The sequence below is a fragment of the Mus musculus genome, chromosome 7, assembly GCF_000001635.26.
Source record: "Mus musculus strain C57BL/6J chromosome 7, GRCm38.p6 C57BL/6J".
Classification (NCBI taxonomy): Eukaryota; Metazoa; Chordata; class Mammalia; order Rodentia; family Muridae; genus Mus; species Mus musculus.
Window position 1 is genome coordinate 133,664,656 of NC_000073.6, and position 21,486 is coordinate 133,686,141.

At 46.3% G+C, this 21,486-nt stretch overlaps 2 protein-coding genes across 7 annotated transcripts in view; one reads left to right on the forward strand and one right to left on the reverse strand.

The window, feature by feature from the left end:
- The window catches only part of Edrf1 (erythroid differentiation regulatory factor 1), a 35,474-nt gene extending 27,112 nt beyond the window's left edge, over positions 1-8,362 (forward strand). Inside the window, exons 22-24 of one of the 5 annotated variants that reach the window (XR_003946434.1) lie at positions 1,213-1,328; positions 2,885-3,036; positions 6,711-8,318. Coding sequence is in view for 3 of the 5 variants with exons in the window: in XM_006507559.4 (XP_006507622.1) it covers positions 1,213-1,328; positions 2,885-3,036; positions 6,711-6,885 (443 nt within the window). In the remaining 2 variants the exon portion in view is untranslated. Of the gene's footprint in view, positions 1-1,212; positions 1,329-2,884; positions 3,037-6,710 lie in introns of all 5 variants that reach the window. The other 4 variants (XR_378229.4, XM_006507558.4, XM_006507559.4 and 1 more) reach the window with 4 other exon arrangements.
- A 1,252-nt stretch (positions 8,363-9,614) lies between these two features.
- On the reverse strand, positions 9,615-15,406 carry Mmp21 (matrix metallopeptidase 21). Of its 2 annotated transcripts, NM_152944.1 has the most exons (7): positions 15,230-15,406; positions 13,891-14,422; positions 12,865-13,004; positions 12,489-12,630; positions 11,207-11,464; positions 10,211-10,383; positions 9,615-10,050 (listed from the first exon to the last, which is right to left on the reverse strand). In NM_152944.1, the coding sequence occupies exons 1-7, from the start codon at positions 15,389-15,391 to the stop codon at positions 9,751-9,753; spliced, it is 1,707 nt and encodes a 568-aa protein (NP_694423.1). In that variant the 5' UTR covers positions 15,392-15,406; the 3' UTR covers positions 9,615-9,750. The 2 variants fall into 2 exon arrangements, with proteins under 2 accessions (NP_694423.1, NP_001307145.1); NM_001320216.1 differs by lacking the exon at positions 10,211-10,383.
- Between the last annotated feature and the right edge of the window lie 6,080 nt (positions 15,407-21,486).

Below are 21,486 nucleotides of genomic sequence, written 5' to 3' on the forward strand. Positions count from 1 at the left end.
GGAGTTTATCAGCAATATTACTAAGTGTTGTCATTAGTGACACTACTTCATCTTAGTTTACCTTAATACATGGGGCTCCTACTTACCTTTCTTATGACTCTGTTGTCTGCTTCTTTCCCAAAGACAGCGCACATAGTCAGTGGCTTACCTTTCAGATGCCACATCTACTCTGATATCTTATTTGTCCATTGAGTTTCCAGCTGTTTTGAAAGTTTCAGATTATACTGTACTGGAAAGAGGTGACCTTTAACAAGTGAATTCCCATGCCCATTTTCACTTCTGATGCTTCCTCCACACTTAAGGACTCTGACACTATCTGTGAGGTTTAAGGGTTTGCAAAAGGACCCAAAACTTGCTGTTCCTACAGCAAAATCAGCCAAGGAAGATCAGGCGTGCCCCAGAAATAAAGTTCGCATTGTGTTCTCAGTGCAGGTATTACTGATCTCACCTCATCCCAGCAGTGACTAGCACCCAGGAAGTTCTACCGCAATGTGGAGTCACTGTGTTTATTTAGAATCTGGGTGCATGGTAGAACTTAGCCTCCAACCTCTCTAGAAGATAATCTGTCACTCTGCAGCTCAGGGACTCCATAGAAATTGCACTGTTTTAAAGACCTATAGATGGCCTTGAGAGCCATAGAGGATGGCTGGATCTATCTATGGAGATTAATCCTTTATTCATAGCACAGCACTGCACACACTGAATGTGAGCAGAGAACAGGAGTTGAGGTGTCTTGCAGTGGCTGAGAGATGTAGACAAGTGTAATACTCACCTGATCTACCTTTGAACAAAAATTTTGATACTTTACAGTAGGACGGCCGATATTGAGGACCAAATTGACTCAACCAGCTTCACACAGCTAAATAATGGGATGACCTTTGAACCACAGACTCTTGTCTATTGGGCCCCTGTAACCTAATACTTGAGATACTAGCTTCTTAGTCCATAGAGATTTTGTATGCTTACCATATAGAGCCGTACACTGAGGCAAGTGAACATTACTGCAACCACTTTAAAAAGTTAGACGTATTATTATAGTATAATGCTTTGGGTAGGCTGAGTGGGTTTTTTTCCCCAACTAGTAAACAAGTTGTCTTTTGTTTGTTAGGATTGTCACAAACTGCCTTTCTAGTGCCTAAAGTCGGTAACATTAGCATTGGATAGCTTCATAGGCTTGTAGTTTAGGGATGATCATTTGGTTTTTTATTTTAGGTCAGAATAGCAATGTTGGAAAGTTAAAAACATTATCTGGGGCACTTGATATCATGGTGAGAACGGAGCATGCGTTCCAGCTCATCCGGAAGGAGCTTGTAGAGGAATGTGACCAGGTAATTGGAGAAAACACTTTTATATGTTTTATGCTAAATGGTAAATGTATGTAACAGGCATAGGACACATACTTATGAGTGTATGTATATTATGTGTGTATATATCACTACATAAAAATATAATTAGTAATGTCTTTATGTAATTAAAAGTCTTAGTCTATTTGTGTGCTATAACAAAATACTGGAGGTTGGGTAAGTTGTTGCAAAGAAGCTCATTGGCCCATAGGCCCATAATTGTGATCCACATTAGCAGATCCAAGTAGATGGCACCATTGTCCTGGTAAAGGTTCTCTAACAGTGTTGAACATGGGGAAATGGAAAGGGAACAAGCCATGTGCAGAATGGGACAGGGCATGAAGTAGCCTCTTTGTAATAACTTAAACTTGCAAGATCTAGCCCAGGGTTGATGCAGAGACATAGCTACCATCACCAAGAGAGGTTGTTTACTCTGCAGCCACGTGGCTGATCATGCCTGGGAATACAGGTGAGTGTCACCAGTTTCCTGAAATCATATAGAAAGAGAACCAAGAAAGGAATACTTTATAAATACATTGGTGGGAATATCATGCAGACAAGTTACAAGAAAGAAGGGATGTCTCTGGTTTAGGTAGGTCTCAGCTGCTATCTGAGGGCATCCTTAATCTTTGGGTTGGCAGAAGCTAGGGTTCTATTGGTACATTCCAAAAGGATTTACCTCATTATCACAAGGATGGATATTAGGCCAGACACAGGTGGGCAGTGAATGTCTTTGAAGGGCACTAAAGATAGCCCAAGATGATTTGACCTGCAGCTTTCTAGCTCTTCACAGTCGAGGAAGTTCTAATCAGTCAGCTAGCCTTGTAGAATCTTTAACACACATGCAGGTCCCACACTCACCTACCCAACCCCTGGGAACTTTAGTTTACACTTACCTGATACACTCTCCAGAGGCAGCATTGAAAACACTGGAGCCCAGTGGTCCAGTTACCTTCCCATGTCCCAAGTTCATCAGTTCACGGCCACACACCACACAGGAGCCTCAAAGCACAGCAGCTGTGTTTGCATGATTGCATTACTGACTTCAGTCTTTAATGAGCATAGTTACAGAGAGACCTGTTAGAAGTTTCAAAGCCTTGTAAGGTTGTTTTTCTATTTGAAGGTGTCTTTGCCTTTGCTTTCCAAGAGCAGGGAGCGCTCTGCTCTCAGTCCCAGCTGACTGCCCGGAAGCATTTGCTCCATAACTCTGCAGCATAGTCCAGCATTTCTGCTGAGTGTGCCCCAGGCTTCTGCCACCTCTTCTGTCCATGGTGGGTCCTGGCTAGGCAGTACCTGTTTCCATGTTGCTTCTGTAGCAAACAGTCAATGCTGGGAAGTCATGAAATTCCACATAGGATTCATTTCTTTTATGTCAGTATTTCTTAGGTGTGGGGCCTTACTGTATCTTTATCAGGGAGCTTTTGGGTCTGCTTCCTGTTTATGATTCTGTAAACTGGATTTGAAGAGGCTGCTTAGCCTTCACTGTATATGAAACATGGGAGGAGGACAGGTTAGGTAAAGTAACTTTGTGCTGTTTTTAGCCCAAGAATGATGAGGCTACACCGGCTGCTGATTCTTCACCTAATCTTAATCGAGAAGAAGTGATCAAACTCCTTAGTATATTTGAATCTCGTCTGTCATTCCTTCTCCTTCAATCCATCAAACTGATGTCGTCATCTAAAAGGAAAATGAGGTAAATTACTTGGTTATTTATTGAACCTTCTTTGCTAACTCCTCACCTATAAAAAGAACTTGAGTTCCTGCTATTGATAAAAAGAACAGGTTGTATTGTTTATGTTGTATGTAGAAAATGCAAAATTTGAGGCTGGAGAAATGGCTCAGCGATTAAGAGCACTGACTGCTCTTCTGAAGGTCCTGAGTTCCAATCCCAGCAACTACATGGTGGCTCACAACCATCCATAATGAGATTTTTAAGTACTATTCCTTGTTAGGTAAGAATCATGACCATGTGCCTACTGCATAGTCATGGAGAGACAAGTAGCCGTGGAGTGAAGACCCTAAGTTGTTTGTAGTAGCACTTGCAAACATGTTTTTAATGTGAATTGGGGACTATGATGTGGATATAAAGGTGCACACCTTTAATCCCAGCACTAGGGAGGCAGAGGCAGGTGGATTTCTGAGTTCGAGGCCAGCCTGGTCTACAGAGTGAGTTCCAGGACAGCCAGGGCTACACAGAGAAACCCTGTCTCCAAAAAGAAAGTTAGGGCGTCTGAAGCTGGGTAGTAGGAGGGAGATGGGTGGTCGGGTGCACAGCCAGGTGCCTCGGCTGATGTGTGTGCTGTTTCACCAGAGCTGTTCTTTGGCATCATTAACTTGAAATTGAGTACAAAGTTCTACATCAGGAGCATGATATACAAACACAAGTGCAGTCTAGCCCATATTACAGAAAATGAAAAACAGATAAAAGTCAAAGAAAATGCACCCACGTACATCATTGTTTCTAGTTAAATCTGTCTTACCATTTTATCTTGGGGTACAGATAAAGTAATTTTCGTTTTGTGACTCGGTGTTATGAGCTTTGACAACGTTTATTTAGCATTCCAAAAATTTCTGTCCACCACAACCATGTTGCAACAAAGTCCATCACTCCACAAATTGCTTCTTGGTGATGTTAAGCAATCTGATCTTGTACAATTTTGGAGTTTTCTCTTAGTGCCTCTCTCATTAATGGTCGTTTCAAGCCCATGAAGAAACCCCTCACTATCATCTCTGCCCAGCTTAGCTGTTATTTCTTGCCTGTACGGATATTTGTTCAGGAGTGTTGAAAACTGGACATCCGTTAGGACAGCAGAGGCTGGCTTGGTCTGCCTGAGAGGTTTCACCTGCCAGGTATTCCATTGAGTTCATTTTTTATATCTTGAACAGAGCTGCAGTTGAGAATTTCTTCTTAAACTGCAACCTTCTGTATAGCACAGGATCCAAGTTCCAACGAAGTAGATGCCCTCAGCTAAAGTTCCTCCTCTGATGTTTTTTACTTTGGTCAGTTCTAGCCCAAAATATTAAGTGGAAAATTCCATGATTTATTTGTTTTGTGCATACCTCAGTCTTCAAACTTATCCTTCTGAGGAGAACTTTTACTGGAGGAAGTCTCAAGTACGCAGCAAGGTGGTTTGGTATGTTCACTGCAGTTTAGTGCACCAGAAAGCAGAGTAAATAACACACAGTGGAGAAGAGAGATTCTTAGCTTTTACTGCCTAAAAACTTAACTGCAGGTAGGTTTGTAACATTTATTGGTGTCCACAAGGTGGCAGTGTGTGTGTGTGTGTGTGTGTGTGTGTGTGTGTGTGTGTGTGTGTGTGTATGTATGTATGTATGTAGGATCCTGTGAGCTAATTTAGTGATTTTTTTTTCCAGATTAGTGGTTTGGGTGATTGACTGACAGTTTCAGTCTTTTGATGTTTTTTTTTTAATATTTATTATATGTAAGTACACTGTAGCTGTCTTCAGACACTCCAGAAGAGGTCATCAGATCTCCTTACGGATGGTTGTGAGCCACCATGTGGTTGCTGGGATTTGACCTCTAGACCTTCGGAAGAGCAGTCGGGTGCTCTTACCCACTGAGCCATCTCACCAGCCCTTGATGTTTTATCACAATAGTTCTATGTATGGCTTATGTAATTTTTATTTCCAACCAGGTTATTAGTGTTGAAGAAATGATGTTTTTGATTTCTCTGTGTAGCCCTGGCTATTCTGGAACTCACTAGGTTAGACCACGCTGGCCTCAAACTCAGAGATCTACCTGCCTCTGTCTCCTAAGTGCTGAGATTAAAGATATATACCACCACACCTGGATTATTGAAGAAATTTTTTTTAAAGATTTATTTATTATTTATTCTATGTAAGTACACTGTAGCTGTCTTCAGACACACCAGAAGAGGGAGTCAGATCTCATTACGGATGGTTGTGAGCCACCATGTGGTTGCTGGGATTTGAACTCCGGACCTACGGAAGAGCAGTCGGGTACTCTTACCTGCTGAGCCATCTCACCAGCCCTTGAAGAAATTTTTAATCTAAAGTTTTCATGCAAGCCAAATGTCGTAGGAGCTGATCTGTGCGTTCAGGTTTATTGACCGAAAGGAACACAGCCCTCTGCAGGTTGGAGGCAGGTCACTGTGGTTGCTGAGTCGGGACTTTCTGTTGTGTTTCATTCGTGGTCGGTAAAAACAGCTAGCAAGTTTACTGTTGATAAAGCAGACCTAGCTGTGTTCTTTAAGAGAAAAGGAAATCAGAATGTGACCTTAACAGAAAGGAACATTAGTAGTTTATTTTGACTGCTGTTTCTCCCCATTAGCCTGAGGCAAAATAAGAAAGTGGGCTTAATAATTGAAAAGCTTAACTTAGGTTCTCAGAAATTAAAGTGAGCTTTAAGAAAATTAGGATTAATTTTCTTTTTTCTTTTTTTTTTTAAGATTTATTTTTATGTATATGAGTATTCTGTAGCAGTCTTCAGACACACCAGAAGAGGGTATCAGATCCTGTTACAGATGGTTGTGAACCACCATGTGGTTGCTGGAAATTGAACTCAGGACCTCTGGAAGAAGAGTCAGTGCTCTTAACTGCTGAGCCATCTCTCCAGTCCCAGGGTTATTTTTCTTGTTGAAGCTGTTGAGTGTGCTTCATAGTATGACAACTGTGTAGGTTGGACAAGATACACATTTTGTTTATTACATTTCAGGGGAGTTATTTCACTTTGGATTAAGAATCGAGCTGTTCATAACACGCCCTTTAGCATTCACTGCTCTAGCAGAGTGGCACCATGACATTTCAGAGGCTTTAGGATTTGAGATGAAAAGCTATAAACATCTGAGGATCATGAAGCCCTGTGCTGTAGTACAGAGAAGAAATCTGTAACATCATGGACGGTCCTTAGCCAGATATAAACATTAAGTATTTAGTTTAGTAAAATGGTAGATAAGGTAAACCAGCTAATTATATTAAGAGGAAAACGATCTGTTTGACATGTGGAGACTGTAGATAGTAACTTCAGTTCAGTGGGTGACAGTAGGTTAAGAAGGGCGTGATCTACACAAGTTGTAAGAAGCTGAGGCAGGAGTCTGTGAGCAGAGCTCAGCTGCCAGTTTAGATTGGCACTTGTTGCTGAGTAGAGGGGCCATGTAGTTGCTCCATGCTTGATCAGCCCCAGCTCCCACTCAACTTTCTCCATGACATATTCTTTGACCATGTTTTTGTGACTGCTCCCAGTGCCTTTTTCCAGTGCCTCTGCTGGGAAGGCAGGGGTCTTTCTCTGGTTTACTCAACAGCCATAGATAAGTCAGATACTCTAAGAAGTGCCTGTTGTTTCCAGCCCCTCCCTCTATTCCCTCACCTGTTTGTTTTTAACCTCAGCAGTAACGCTGAAGAAGACATAGTCCTCCAAACCAACAAGCAGATTTACTCCCAGCTTTTGAGAGCGACTGCCAACAGAAACTCAACTCTGCTGGAAAGAATTGAAGTCGTCATCTGTTTGCTGGAGCAGCTTGCCTCCGGTAGCAGCCGATCGAGTGGCAGTGCTGTCCCCTGACTGCAGTGGTACTGGAGGACTGTCTTGTCAGTGCCTTCCCGTCCTGGAGCTGTCTGTCTGTCCACTCGGTGCTGAGACTTATTAAATATGAGGACATAGCGTTTAATCAGGTCCACAGTGGATACTTGCTTCCCATGGCAGGCAGAGGATGTGGGGTGGTTCGGCTTCTTGTGAAGGTGAGAAACTATAATGGAACCGAAAGCTTTGTAAATGTATTTCCTCGAGAAGTACATGGTTCCTTAGTGATAACACCTCCTGCGATGTCGCGAGACTTAAAATATTCTTGACGTTAAAACACTTAGGTGTAAGATGCGATTATTTTGGATAAAATGTTACTCTGGCCAAGGGAACTCTTATTCAAGTGATTTCATGGATTCAAATGGCATGTAGAAACAGTGCGCATCAGCGTCTACTTCTAAGTGACACAAAAGTGTCCCCTTTCCAAGCTGTGGTGTGCGCGGGAGGTTTTGACGACTGAGAATTGTGCAGGTCTCCTTTCAGTGCATGCTCTGAAGAGACTCCTTCTCTGACTGTGTATGACATTGGTAAAGAATAGGTACTATCACTTTCTCATTTTAAACTTGAAACTGTGAATAAGGTAAGAGAATTATTTTGAATAAATAAGCTATTTATTTAAAATACCTTGGTAGTTCCCACTTGCATTCTTCACACTGCTGTGATTTGATCTGCTTGCTTATGATATCAAACCTTTACAAAGTACATGGCTCCTAATTTTCAAGGCAAAGGTTTCCCCTACATTCCTGCTCCTGGGACATTCTGCTGTGCCCTGCTGCTCTGGGGATCTTGTCCAGTGCCCACTGCATGTGGGGCCGTCAAGCTGTCACTAACAGTTGCAAGGAAGTCCAGCATTTGCACCAGGCAGACTCTTGATATCTGGTATCTGGCCACAGTTACATCCCCTTCCACACCAGCCCCACTTACAGATGTGGGTTTCTGTCACTGGAGCAAGCAGGTCTCCATTGCAACAAAGCAGATTATTCTCTCACTATTTGTCTAGTTCCTTGTTTGGTTTGCATTGTTGTCATTGGAACAAATTTGCACCTGTTTACAAGAGTTAATCATTGCAACCCTTAAAACGTTGGTGAAACTGTAAAGCTTTGAGCCAGCTCCTCAGCCTCCTTTTAGGACGCCTGTGTCCTTAGCCCTGCAGCAAGTGTGCACACAGTACCACAGCCCTTCCTTCCTCCACTGGAGGGCCCTGTGGAACAGGCGAACTCATCAGGATTCCCGTGCTGCCCTAGAAAGAGGCTGGAGTGTTAGGACTACTTGTCTCCAAGCCCCTCTCCTTAGCTGAAAAGCCTTCTGATAGGAAAATGGATTTTAAGCAAGGAAGTAGAAATTTTGGCTCTTTCTCTTGTCATAGCAATAACATGAAAATTTCTGCAGGAGAAATAAAAGATACTTCTCAAATATGTTGTAATTACTTGTGTTGGTTTTAATTAAAGCCTCCTGAAGTATATGTGTTTTAGATGTTCCTTTAGAAGAGTCTGTGGCCTGGTCGCTCAGGTTTCTGAACCTTTTTCAGTTAGTTTGTTCAGATATCATCATCTATGACATTGGCTGTTGTGTTAAGAATTTAAGCCAGCAGGTGGTGGTAGAGGTGGCTGCTGTTGCTGCACATGCCTTTAATCCCAGTACCTGGGAGGCAGAGGCAAGCAGATCTCTTGAGTTCCAGGACAGCCAGGATTACACAGAAAAACACTGTCTTGAAGAAACAAACTAAAGAATTGATAAGCCATACTGTGTGGGAGTTAAAGGGTTAGTGCCTGTCCTAGAGTAGGAAAGTTGCACTTACCCAGCCAGCTTCCAGAGCCCTGTGGTGGCCTGACCCACAGGACAGAAGCAGGGAAGCCATGATCTGCCAGTTAGTGGAAGGGCCTGTGCACAGACAAGCAGGAGGCAATCATCACAGGGTGCAGACATAATGCTGTGCATGCTGGCGAGACCTGTTGTGTCACCCAAACAGACTTTGGGGACCTTTGGATCATGTCACATGTTTCGTGTAGCTTTCGCTGCCCCACCTAAGCTCCTTGAACAGACTATGCTTCCAGCCTCCACCCCGCTTCTCTTGAATCCACAGATAAAAGATACACACACAGTTGTTCCTTTTCAACCTGCCTTTTAGTACAATTGCTGGGAGCTGCTATGTCCTGCCTGGAAAAGCATTATCAACATTCTTACCTCTGAACCTCCTGCCTGCCCCAAACTTAGTTGCTCAGTTCCATCTACAACCCCCTGCCTGTAAGAGCAGCCAAAGGCCGCTGCTCCACCCAAAATCTCACGTGTCCACTCAACTTCTCTCCACTCAGTGCCCATTGAACTCCCCCCTTCCGTTTCTTTTCCTCCAGGGACCTGGGAGTCCCGCCTATTCTTTCTGCCCAGCAATTGGCTTCTTTACTGACAGATCAAGAACCAACTGGGAAACAGGACAGTATCAGAGCCATACCTACAGTCAAATGTTAAACATGTCATTATGACATGTGTTTTCCAGTTAATTATAATTCTGTGCCCTTTCCTAGACCAGAACTCAGTTTCAGTGCTCTAAGAGCCATTTCTATACCACACAAAGGTGGGACCCCTGGAGGCACGATTGGGACTGAATGGAGTTAATGTGGCATCAAAAGAAAAGATTCCCTAGGGTAAACTTTTTGACGTTTCTAAAAAGTTTCGTCCAGCAACTGATCCTTAAAGCTATTTTTAAAGTTCAAGTAATGCTTTCTTGTTTGGTTTAGCTTAGGAAGCCATATTTGCTTTAGCTATTAAGAATCAGGTTTGTTTTCTTTGCAGAGAAGGCTGACACGTTCCCTTAAAACTGTTCCTAAGTCCTAGTCTTGATTTTCTTCTTTACATGTTCAGGGTAGAGGTGTGAACATCACAAACATCAAACCACTTCTCGGAAACAGGTTTTTTTGGAAATAAGCCATTCAGAGGCAGCCGGGTGTTCTGCTGTTTGTCCTTGTCACTAACTACTTTCCAGTACGAGTTGCCTTTGAAGAAGAAGATGGAGTTGTGTGCATAGGAGTAGTACGCTGAATCGAGGTTTCTGAATGGGTGGTTTTGAGGCATTATTGCTGGAAACACTTGGCTCATCTTCTTTGGATAAGAATTAAGTACTTGGTTTCGGTTGACATCAAATGCAAATACCTGTAAAGTAAACCAGATAGATTTGCTGAGGCTTGTTGGCACTCTGACTTCGCACTGAGTTCTGTAGAGGTCAAGTTCTAAATGTTTCCATCTGTCTGCCATTGTCTCATAGATGAAGTGATGAGGCTACCACTAAGAGGTTGGATACAGTGACACTTACTAGAGACTCCTTGAAGAAGTAAATTAACTGCTGCCTCCGATCGTAAAAGGCCGTGTCCAGGGGGCTGGGGATGCCAGGGAATCCTTCTGAGATCAGTTTAGGGTAGCTCCTTCCTTGTTCGTCTTCTGTGTGTGCCTGGTCATTCTCACTGTCATATCTCCAGTATTGGCTTCCTGAGAGTCAACCCAAAACTGTCAATGTGGCTTATTAATCCCGGACTATAAGAAATATGGCATGGGGGCCTGGAGAGATGGCTCAGAGGTTAAGAGCACTGACTGCTCTTTCAGAGTTCCTGAGTTCTAATCCCAGCAACCACATGATGGCTCACAACCATCCGTAATGAGATCTGATACCCTCTTATGGGGTGTCTGAAGACAGCTACAGTGTACTTACTTAAAATAAATAAATTAAAAAAAAATAAATCTTTAAAAAAAAAAAAGAAATATGGCATGGGCCAGAGATGTAGCCCAGCGCTCCTAAACTCAACCCAAGTGAGACTTCACCCACCATCCTATGAGAGCGTGGCATGCCACTCTGCTTCGTGTCACTCCAAAGAGCAGCTGCCAATAGGTCCTAAATCAGCCCTGCATGGTCCTCTCCCATGATTCCAGAGAAACAGGACTTTTTCACTCAGCCATCTGCTCAGGCCTCCCATGACTTTTCAGTTTGACCCTAGTTATACTTGCCCAGCCCATCACTGCTATGTTGCAATGCTAGTTGCCTCTCACAGTGAAAGCCATGAACACCACGGAGTATCTTGAGTCTTAGTCTACAGACCATTCCTTTCCATGGTAGAGGCACCTAACAAAGTGTATTCATTTGGTGACTACCTATCCTTCCTAAGATCGGGGGACACAGCCTACCTGCAGTCTGCCTAATCAAACTGAAAAGCAAGTGGTTACCAATACCCTGCAATGGATTCCTTGGTAAATTCTGGAAATATCCTAAGTACAAGTTCAGTAAGAGAGATGGAGCCACACCCTGAAGCAGTGTTACCTTTGAAAAAGTAGCGCTCGTCTTTTCCCCATGACCAGACATGGACGTAGGCATCGATGCTCTGCGTGGGGATCCCACGCCAGCCAGTGAGGATTTGGAGGGGGTCCCCGTAGCGAGTCCTGTTGTTGCGGTTTTCGTAGAGCCAGTACCAGCTGTTGCGGAAGAAGTACGTGTTGAATCTCACCCTCACCTCACCATATTGGTTCCTCTCCTTGCGGATCCAGTCAAACACTGTATCAAATGACCCCTTGCACGAACCTGGAGAGAGAGAAAAAAAAGAATGCAGCCGCTTGTCACTGTAAGCATCAGCACTCATTGTCTGGAATGGAGATACTACGTGGCTAGCACCCCCTGCTGGAGCACTCATTGTCTGGAATGGAGATACCACGTGGCTAGCACTTCCTGTTGGAATGCCTTCAAGCAAAGCATCACAGAAGACTGAATTTTAGGAGTTAGCAGGCTGGATGCAGTTCTACAGCCACCATAAGTGCGGCTGGCACATGCCTCTCCATAGTCTATCTGGTTTCACGAGTGGAGAGAAGCACACACAAACAGCCATGTTTCTATTGGAGGATGACAGTGTGGCTGAAACAGGCTTTGGAAATCAGGAGTGGGAGCACATAGGAACAGAACTGGGATGCATGTGAGGACCTGGGAATGGAAGTGCTTGCTTTCCCTGTTGGGTACCTGTGCTATAACCAACCGTTTTCTTTCGTTTTTAAAGACTGGACTTTTAATCATATGTATGTGTGTGTGTGCTCACAGGGGCTAGAGGTATTGGAGCCTCTGGAACTGAAATTACAGGTGATTATGAGCCACCAGATGTGGGTGCTGGAAATTAAACCTCTGGAAGGTGCTCTTAACTGCCAAGCCATCTCTGCCCCACCATTTGTATTAAATAGCCAGCGGTGCCTGGCATAACGACTGAAACTTTGCAGTAAGGCTGATGTCAGGAAGCACGGCTTCTTATAGCGGCTTTGCATTCACATAGCTCTAGGATGCTAAGGCATAGAGAAGCCCTGGGTATCTAAAAGCCATAACGTCCTCTGTCCTCACCAGTGTGGAAGGAGGAAAAGAGAAGGCACAAAAAGGATTGTTGCTCCTCACCTGTAGACCTATATGGTCTAGTGTGATCGTTTTAAAAGCCGGCAGACAGTTTGAGGGCAGCTCCTCAGCCATGCTACCTGTTTGGGGATCAGCCTCCTAATGAGCCCAGAGCAGAGCCTGCTGGCTTTAACCTCCTCAGTACCCTCCGGGCAGGGTCTGCCCTAAACCATCTTACCATATAGTCTTTGAATTGCTTTTCTGTCTGCCCAGTCCAACTCAAAGGCAGGCTCCTGGGGAATGTAGTTTGGTTGCATTATGGATCCCACCCTGTAGGTGTGAGGCAATCCGAGGACGTGGCCAATTTCATGGACAGCTACCTAGGAGGGGAACACAAACCACAGGTGTAGGACCAAACCTGAGTCTTTGACGTTGCTGGCACCAATCACTGAATTATAGAGGCCTGGCCTGTGCCCAGTGCAGAGTTGTGCTTGTTCAGGAGAGAAGCAGTGACTGGTGGGAAATGTTGCTGTGCACACACCAAGGACAAGCCATGGCTCTGAACTTGGGCTAGTGTGCTTTGCCTTCCCAACAGAGCAGCTGGGGCCTCTTACTTTGAGAAGGCTGATGCCTGTGTCACTGGAGAGAGGAGTGAAGTGCTCGTCGTCATCAAAGTGGATCTCACCCAGGCGCCAGGCATGTGCAAACTCCTGTCCACTCCCGTCAAACACCCGTGGACAGCCCAGGTGCCGGCCTGGTGTGAGGAGAGGGGTGGGTAGCCGTGAATGAAGGTGCTCATCTTGAAGCCCTCCCTAACAGCACAGACTCTGACAGCACCACAGCTTCCTGGACCTGGTGCAGCTATTGGCCCTGTGGAAGCTCTGTGGGCGCAGACTGAGCTGCCTGGTGTCTGTGAACTGTGAGGCTATAAAGACTAAGAAACTAGCAGGGCCTGTTGGCGAATGTCTTTAATTCCAGCACTCAGGAAGCAGAGGCCAGCAGATCTCAGTTCTGGGCCAACCTGGTCTACAGCGGGAGTTCCAGGATCGCCAGAGCTACACAGGAAAACCTTCATCTTGAAAAAAGAACCACAAAAAAATTTAAAAAAAAAAACAAAAACACAAAACCAAAAAGACTAGAAACATCTAGATGCTAACTGTGCTATGTGCTCTCTCTCTCTCTCTCTCTCTCTCTCTCTCTCTCTCTCTCTCTCTGTGTGTGTGTGTGTGTGTGTGTATGTGTGTGTGTGTGTGTGTGTGTGTGTGTGTGTGTGTGTGTGTGTGTGTGTTGCCAGTGCTGGTGAAGGAAATGGCATTAGAGCTGGGTCCCCTTGTTACTTTTGTCACAAACCATGTCTTATGTGCCCTAGAATTAGGAAATTAGCCCATGAAAGCAGCAAGGTGGATGGGAACATCTCTAGTCACAGATGGGCTGTAGAAGACAGGTTATTTGTCCAGTCTGCCATCAAGGAGGTAACGGTGGCTTCATATATAAGTCCACACCACTCGGGGCAACAAGGCAATCAAGCTAATTGGCCCAGGTTGCCCTAAGCATCATATTGGGCATGGGGCCTTGATGGACGAGCCAGAGGGTGCCTGCAGAGTAGGCAGGAAGGAACCCCAGTCTGGCACCCCTCTTACCTCTCCCAAAACCCAGCTTTATGTCCACCATGGTGCCAGGGGCAGTGCGGTCCTCCCGGAAGTCCAGTGGTGTCACCTCACTCCACATCCTGAAGGCCAGTCTAAAGATGTACCTCTGCTCATCCCCAGAGAGTTGGCTGCTGTAGGCATCTCCCACCAGCCTCCAGGTCAGTGTCTTCTTGGAGAAGGCCCTGCTGGCCCCAGTGTCTGAGGCATCCTCCTGTTGCCCATCTGGCTTGGGGAACAGCATTTGAAGAAAGCGCTTTTGTCTGGCCCTGGGCCGGAGACCTAAAGAGGTCAGCAGGGCTGGTGGGGTTGGCAGGGCAGCCCGAGGGGGCAGCCGTGTGTCAGGAACCCCACAGCGTGGCTTGTTCATAGCGGCCAGTGTAGGTGAGTCCAATTCCCCACTGGCTGGCAGTCTGTTCGCCTTCTGGAATCTACGTACAGCTTGAGCCAAGGTGAATCCCACAGGGACTCCTGCTGACTCCTTTGGGCTAGGTATCTCTGACCAGCCATATTTCAATAGGAAGCTCTGTGGGAAAGAGAAGCCCTAAGTTCATAAGGTTGACTCCTGCTGGGACTTTTCCTGTGCTGTGTTAGCTGGGGAGAGACAGGAGATACACAGAATGAAGCTAAAGATAAAAGGACTTTATCCAGGATCTACCAGAGTGGAGTCATGGGTGCCACATGGCCCGTAGGGGGGCAGAATTGAAGGCAGCCAGGTGGTGGGACTGGAGGGAAGGGGCCATGCCAGAGGGCAAGGCTGGAGGTGGATACACACTGTGGGCTGGTGGTTTCTAGCATGTAGGGGCAGGGAAGGCAGGGGCTATAGGGGTGCCCTTGGCATCCAAAGCAAGTTTGGCACATCATAGCTTCTCACTGCCCTCCACACTAGGGGCACCCTGGAACCAGAAGTTTAGAGGAACCAAATGTTTAGGGGAAATCTTGGTCATCTGTCTGCTTGAGGTAAGACCCAGACTTCAGAGCCATGACTGGAGAAAGGCAACCCTAGTCTGGTTGTGACAGTGGATGGCACTCAATAGCACTTTGCGGGGATCTGTGCCAGTACTGTCCTTTCTCTGTATACCCAGGCTGGCAGGAGGCCAACAGAGGGATGCCATCAGCACAGTGCCTTAGACTCTGACATGTTCACCTTCAAATATCCTCTGACATTTAAAGCTGCTCTCTGCAGGCTCGAAGCTGCCTAGACACTGATGCTTCTAGGGTTAACATCAGACAGAACTATGTGTAACTCCGTGGGAGAGGTGGTTGCCTAGCATGCACGAGGCTCCAGGTTTCATTCCACACAAATGCTGCTGCTCTCTGCATCTCCTCTTACCTGAGCATCATGGAGGTCAGCAATGGGCTTGGCCTGGCTCAGGGGAGATGGCTCCAGGTCCGAACGGTCCCGGCTGTGGAAGAGCCTCTCAGGCTGGGTGGGCTGGGGTGCAACTAGCCAGCAGAGCGGCAGTGTCAGACGCAAGACAGAGGCAGCAAGCATGGCTTCACTGGGACTCTGGTCCTCCTACCTTACTGCGTCCCTGTCTCCCCTCCTAAGGAGCAGGGCATGGTGGGGTCCTTTTATAAGCAAGCAAGTATTTTGTCACCCAGCTCTGAAGTGTGCCTGCTAGGAGGCTGCTTCTGAGGCCCAAGCAAGCTGCCTTTGAAGACCCCAGGGCCACTTTTCTCATGGGTGTGACAATCCCTCTTCCTTCAGTCCTGGATCACAGTACTTCTGAGTGGTGAACTTGTGGATTGCTCTCCTGTGTTGACTTTAGTGATTGGGTTTGCTCCTAAATGAACTGAGGGAGAAGTGCTGGGTGCGTCCACCTGTGCTGCTGCAAGGCAGAGCCCACCCCCTGATAACGTGCCTTTAAGGACCCGGCCTATGGCTTTATAACCTTCATAACCTTCAGTTTGGTTTAGTCTCTTTTTTCTGGGTGGTCTGGGCTTAGGGCATGTTAATTTGTTTCTCAAACTTTAGTTTCTTTTCTTTTCTTTCTTACTGGTGGTTTTTATTGAGAGAGAGAGAGAGAGAGAGAGAGAGAGAAATCTGGGGTAGGTAAGATAGCTCAGGAGGTAAAGGCACTTACTGCCAAACTGGATGACCTAGATTCAATCCCCTGACCTCACATGTTTGGAGAGAACAAACTCCCGAAAGTTGCTCTCTGATCTCCAGGGATGTGTCCACCTGTGCTGCTGCAAGGCAGGGCCTACCCCCTGACAACATGCCTTTAAGGACCCGGCCTATGGCTTTATAACCTTCATAACCTTCACTGTCCAAAGAAATAGCAAATAATGTAATTTAAAAATTAGAATGTCTATTCAACATAGAGCAAAGTGAATTTTAGAACCATCGCAAGAAAAACAGTTTCCCTGCAGTGGGCAGGACCATGCTGAATTTCCTTGCAGACACATATGTGTATGTCTGTAAAGTGTATGTACATTGTACATGTGTCACAACTCCATAGGAAGCCCTGGTACCCAGGTGTTCCTGAATACAGCTACTTACTGTGAAATTCTAATGTGTGGTCAGTGAGTCTATGTGAGGGTAAACTAGAACCACTGAGGCCCATAACAAACTACATACATACATATATACATACATACATACATACATACATACATACATACACACTACACAGCCTGAAGGAGTGAAAGGAGGCAGGCCTGAGCCCCTGGAGTCTAGAGCTAAGCCTGGAATCTCACAGTCCCCATCTGCACCCAAGCCCTGCCTTGCCTAGCTCGAGGCCCCGCTGTGAGCAGTGTCATTCGGCACCCGAGATGGAAGAGCATACATGAGACATTTGTAGTATGGAGGCAACGTTCAGTCAATGCCCTCCCCACCAACCATGAGGACCCTCCTGCTCTGCTGCCTGTTAGTGGGCTTGTCTCTCCTGCAGCCTCCCTAGGAGCAGTGGCACCCCTTTCATCCTCTCTTCCACTTTCTTTTCAAACTGCCTCAGCTGGCTCCTCTCCCTCCTCCATCATCCCCCACGTGCCGTGGTGAGTCCAGCATCCAACATGATCGTGCACCTCATTGCCAGATAGTCCGTCTTTTCTAGAGTCTGAAATGGTCACTTGTGAAAATCCTGAAACCTGACCTGTTTTCTTTCAGAGAGGACAGTCCTGTCCTTTCACTAGTAGAGAGCTGTCCCTTACTCTGCTTTAAGGTGATGAGCAGTGGAGAAGGTTCACAGGTGATTCCTGCACTGTGCGCATCCGTGACCACTGGGTGACCTGGAGATCCATGGCAATCGAAGAAAGATGGATTACAGCCTTGCTGGCTGGCAGCGGGGAGATCCAGTTTCTGTAGACTGATTTGATTGTCAAAGGGCCATCAAGTCTATTTATTGATTGTTACACAGAAGTTGGGGTTCTTTTGGGGGGGCGCAGGGAGGTAAAACAAGTCCCTCATCCCAAAGCCCCTAACCTAATCTGTTTCCTGAAGGAAAACCTCACTCCCCTGAAACATTAGTCCTTTCTGTGCACTGTTTGCAGCGCTCAATAATGCACGATATGTCAGGTGTGCCGAGGCCATTTGTGACCAATGTTGTGTGAAGGCTTTAAGCTCCTTCAGAAAAGCAACCCTATAGATAACAAACAGAAAACAATCGTGTTTTCCTACAACGATTTCGTCAAGACCAGAGTATTTCTAGGAAACAACTTTTCATTCTGGTGTCTACCCTAGATGCAGTGAAAACCAACTATTTCATTCTAATGTTTACCCTAGATACATCGGTGTCTATTAGGTTTCCTGCTACAGCCAGCCTTGAAAACAATGGGAGGAAAAAAAGGGAATAGAGGGCTGGAGTGAAGGCTCAGGAGTTAAGAGCACTGGCTGCTCTTAACTTCCAGAGGACCTGGGTTCAATTCTCAGCACCCACATGGCAGCTCACAGCTATCTTTAACTCCAGTCCCAGGGGATCTGACACCCTCACACAGACATACATGTAGGCAAAACACCAAAGCACATGAGATATAAATCATGTTCCCCAAGGTTTCTCTGTGTAGCCTTGGCTGTCCTTGAACTCACTCTGTAGCCCAGGCTGGCCTCAAACTCAGAGATCTGCCTGCCTCTGCCTTCCAAGTGCTGGAATTAAAGGCATGTACCACCACAGACTGGCAAATCATTTAAAAATGGAACAGAAATCTGTTCACTGAGTTTTCTGGGAGGAAACTTGGTCCTGTGGTACAGTATTGCACTAAACAAGGTTTTCCTCTGGGAATTTAATTTACACAAAGGTTTTGTTCCTCACAGTTTTGCCTTGGCCAAAGGCGCAGGAATGAAGTGAACTTTTTTAGGATGTGTGTGTCCACATGTGCACTATGTGTTTGGTGTGAGTGTGAAGCTCACAGGGCAACTCTGGGTATCCCTTCTCTCGGTCTGTCCTAAGTGAATCAAACTCAGGTTGCCAGGTTTGCATGGCAGGGCCTTTACTCATTGAGCCATTTTGCTGGTCTCAAAGTTGACTGTTAAGGCCAGCTGGCACTGCTGGCACAGCAGCCTGTGCACAGGGTTCCTGTCCCAGTGCACCTCAGTTCCACACAGTCAGTCTGCTGTGGCACAAGCTCCCTATTTCTTGTGTGGTGGAATAGCGTTGTAATCCGAGATAGTGTCTGCCAGAGGGAGCGCTCAGTCAGCACAGCTGCTGGCCCGAGGCTCCTGCATAGTACCCGAGAAGCTGAATGCGAAGGTGCTTCCAGCATCCCTAGCACTGACTATCATGCTTGTGGAGAGAGAAAGAGAGACAGACAGAGAGAGAGAGAGAGAGAGAGAGAGAGAGAGAGAGAGAACGAACCAGGGAAGTTAAACACACAGCTTACCTCTCCACTGAAATGAGGTGTGTATCCGCTCAGGAATGATGCAGGGTTACAACTTGGTGATCCTTCGCTGTCTGATGAGAAGGGCTCTGCCCAAATGCCCCACAATTGATGTTTTTACCTATCCCAGACCCCTTCCTCTAAATCATGAATATTGCTTTTAGACCATAAAACCCATTCTTATAAATAATGCCACCTGTGCTTTACAATGGCCTAAGTGTAATCTTAGGAGCCAGGACAACCTTGTGCTATGCTTAAATATGGCTAAAGTAAAATGATCTGGGCCAGACTCTAGAAGTCCTGGTCCAGCACTGGTTACAAACAAATCAGGCTGAGCCTTCTTACCCCCCTGTGATTGTTTTCTCCCTGCCTGCTGTAAAGCCTGTAGGGGAATCACCATCACTTTCAAATCAGAGTCTGAGATGGGTTCTAAGATCTCATGCAAAACAACCACGGCGGCTTGCAGCTGCACCCCCCCGCCATGGATGAAGCACTTCTGTTCTTGTGTAGCTCCTGTGGCCCTGACAGGAGTTCCAAATGGCATTCACGTCCCTGTAAGCTCTTCTCCTCCCCATTAGTTGTATCATCACTTCGTGGCCAGCAGCAGTGACTGCAGCATGTTTAGGAATAAGGGTCATATCTTAAGGTAGGAAGCCAGAAGCCACACTTCCCCATTCCCTTCCTACCAGGCCCCTTCTCCCTCTCTCCCTCCTCCCACTTTGGTTTTTCCAGACAGGGTTTCTGTGTGTGGCCCTGGCTGTCCTGGAACTCGCTTTGTAGTCCAGGATGACCTTGAACTCACAGGGACCTGCCTGCCTCTGCCTCTCGAGAGCTAGGATTAAAGACGTGCGCCACCACCACCCCGCTTTTACCTCTTCTTCTCTTTTTAAGATGTATTTATTATGTATACAGCATTCTGCCTGCATGTATGCCTGCTGGCCAGAAGAGGGCACCAGATCCCATTACAGATGGTTATGAGCCACCATGTGGCTGCAGGCAATTGAGCCAGTGCTCTTAATCTTTGAGCCACCTCTCCAGCCCAGCTTCCATCTTTTTTTAAGGTTTATTTCCTTTTAAAGGCTATGTGTATATGTCTCTGTGGAGGGGGAGTCAGAGTTCCTGGAGCTGTAGTTACAGGTGGGTGTGAGCTGCTTGCCACGGGTGCTGGGAACTGACCTTGGTCCTCTGAAAGAGCAAAACATGCTCGGAACCATTGAGTAACCTCTAATTAACACTTATTTATTTAGCACCACACCATGTGTCGGGGTCAGAGGACGACCTGTGGGAGTCAGTTCTCACCTTCCACCCCGTGGATTCCAGAGACAGAACTTAGTTATAAAGTTGGCATCAAGGCCTTCACTCCACTGAGGCTCTGACAACTTGCTAGCCCTATAAAGATTAAAGATTCCATGAACATCTGGGGATTAAGAACCTACCATATCAAACTTAGAGGGACACACTCCAAACCATGCCCAAACCACAGCACTAAGCCACGGCACTAGACCCTTCTTCCTCTTCTGTGGTGGATGATGGTGAGGTGGCTCAGAGTTTCAGAGCTGCTCTGAGAGAGGATCAGATCACATGTGTAAGGCTTCCTGCATCGGGCTGGGCATGGTGTGCACATAAGCGAAGACGCCTTCCAACCTGGCCTTCCATGAAGTCAGCTGCATGAGTACACAGCCACCTTCCCTACCACCGGCCCACGAGCTGCTAAAAGACAAACACAGGTTTTCTCAATGCAGCTCAATCTAGTCCAGGATTACCTAGTAGAAACAGTCTGGGGACACAGTTTTCAGAGCTTTTCTGCAGGGCACTACATTTCTTTTTCTTTTTTTAAAGATTTATTTATGTATATGAGTACTCTGTAGCTGCACAGATGGTTGTGAGCCTTCATGTGGTTATTGGGAATTGAATTTAGGACCTCTGCTTGCTCTGGTCAGCCCCGCTCGCTCAGGCCCAAAGATTTATTTATTATTATAAATAAGTATACTGTTGCCGTCTTCAGACACGCCAGAAAAGGGAGTCAGATCCCATTACAGATGGCTGTGAGCCACCATGTGGTAGCTGAGATTTGAACTCAGGACCTTTGGAAGAGCAGTCAGTGCTGTTTACCCGCTGAGCCATCTCTCCAGCCCGCTATATTTCTAACACACACACACACACACACACACACACACACACACACACACACACACACACAGTGCATGTGCACACACACACACACACACATACACATACACACGCACACAGTGCATGTGCACACACACACACACACACAGTGCATGTGCACACACACAGTGCATGTGCACACACACATACACACACACACACAGTGCATGTGCACACATACACACACACAGTGCATGTGCACACACACACACACAGTGCATGTGCACACACACACACACAGTGCATGTGCACACACACACACACACAGTACATGTGCACACACACACACACAGTGCATGTGCACACATATACACACACAGTGCATGTGCACACACACACACACACAGTGCATGTGCACACACACACACACAGTGCATGTGCACACATACACACACACACAGTGCATGTGCACACACACATACACACAGTGCATGTGCACACACACACACACAGTGCATGTGCACACACACACACACAGTGCATGTGCACACACACACACACATACACACACACACACACACACACACACACACACACAGTGCATGTGCACACACAGTCCAGAAGCAGCCAGTTTGATAGATATGCTGCAGTTATGTTTCAGAA

Excerpts from the sequence above, each read along its gene's own strand:
- Mmp21 (NM_152944.1), bottom strand. The coding sequence starts at position 15,391 with ATGCTTGCTGCCTCTGTCTTGCGTCTGACACTGCCGCTCTGCTGGCTA. Across the intron at positions 12,631-12,864 it reads CAGGCATCAGCCTTCTCAAA|GTAGCTGTCCATGAAATTGG; the intron begins GTAAGAGGCCCC and ends TTCCCCTCCTAG. Across the intron at positions 10,384-11,206 it reads CGAGCGCTACTTTTTCAAAG|GAAGCCAATACTGGAGATAT; the intron begins GTAACACTGCTT and ends GTTGACTCTCAG.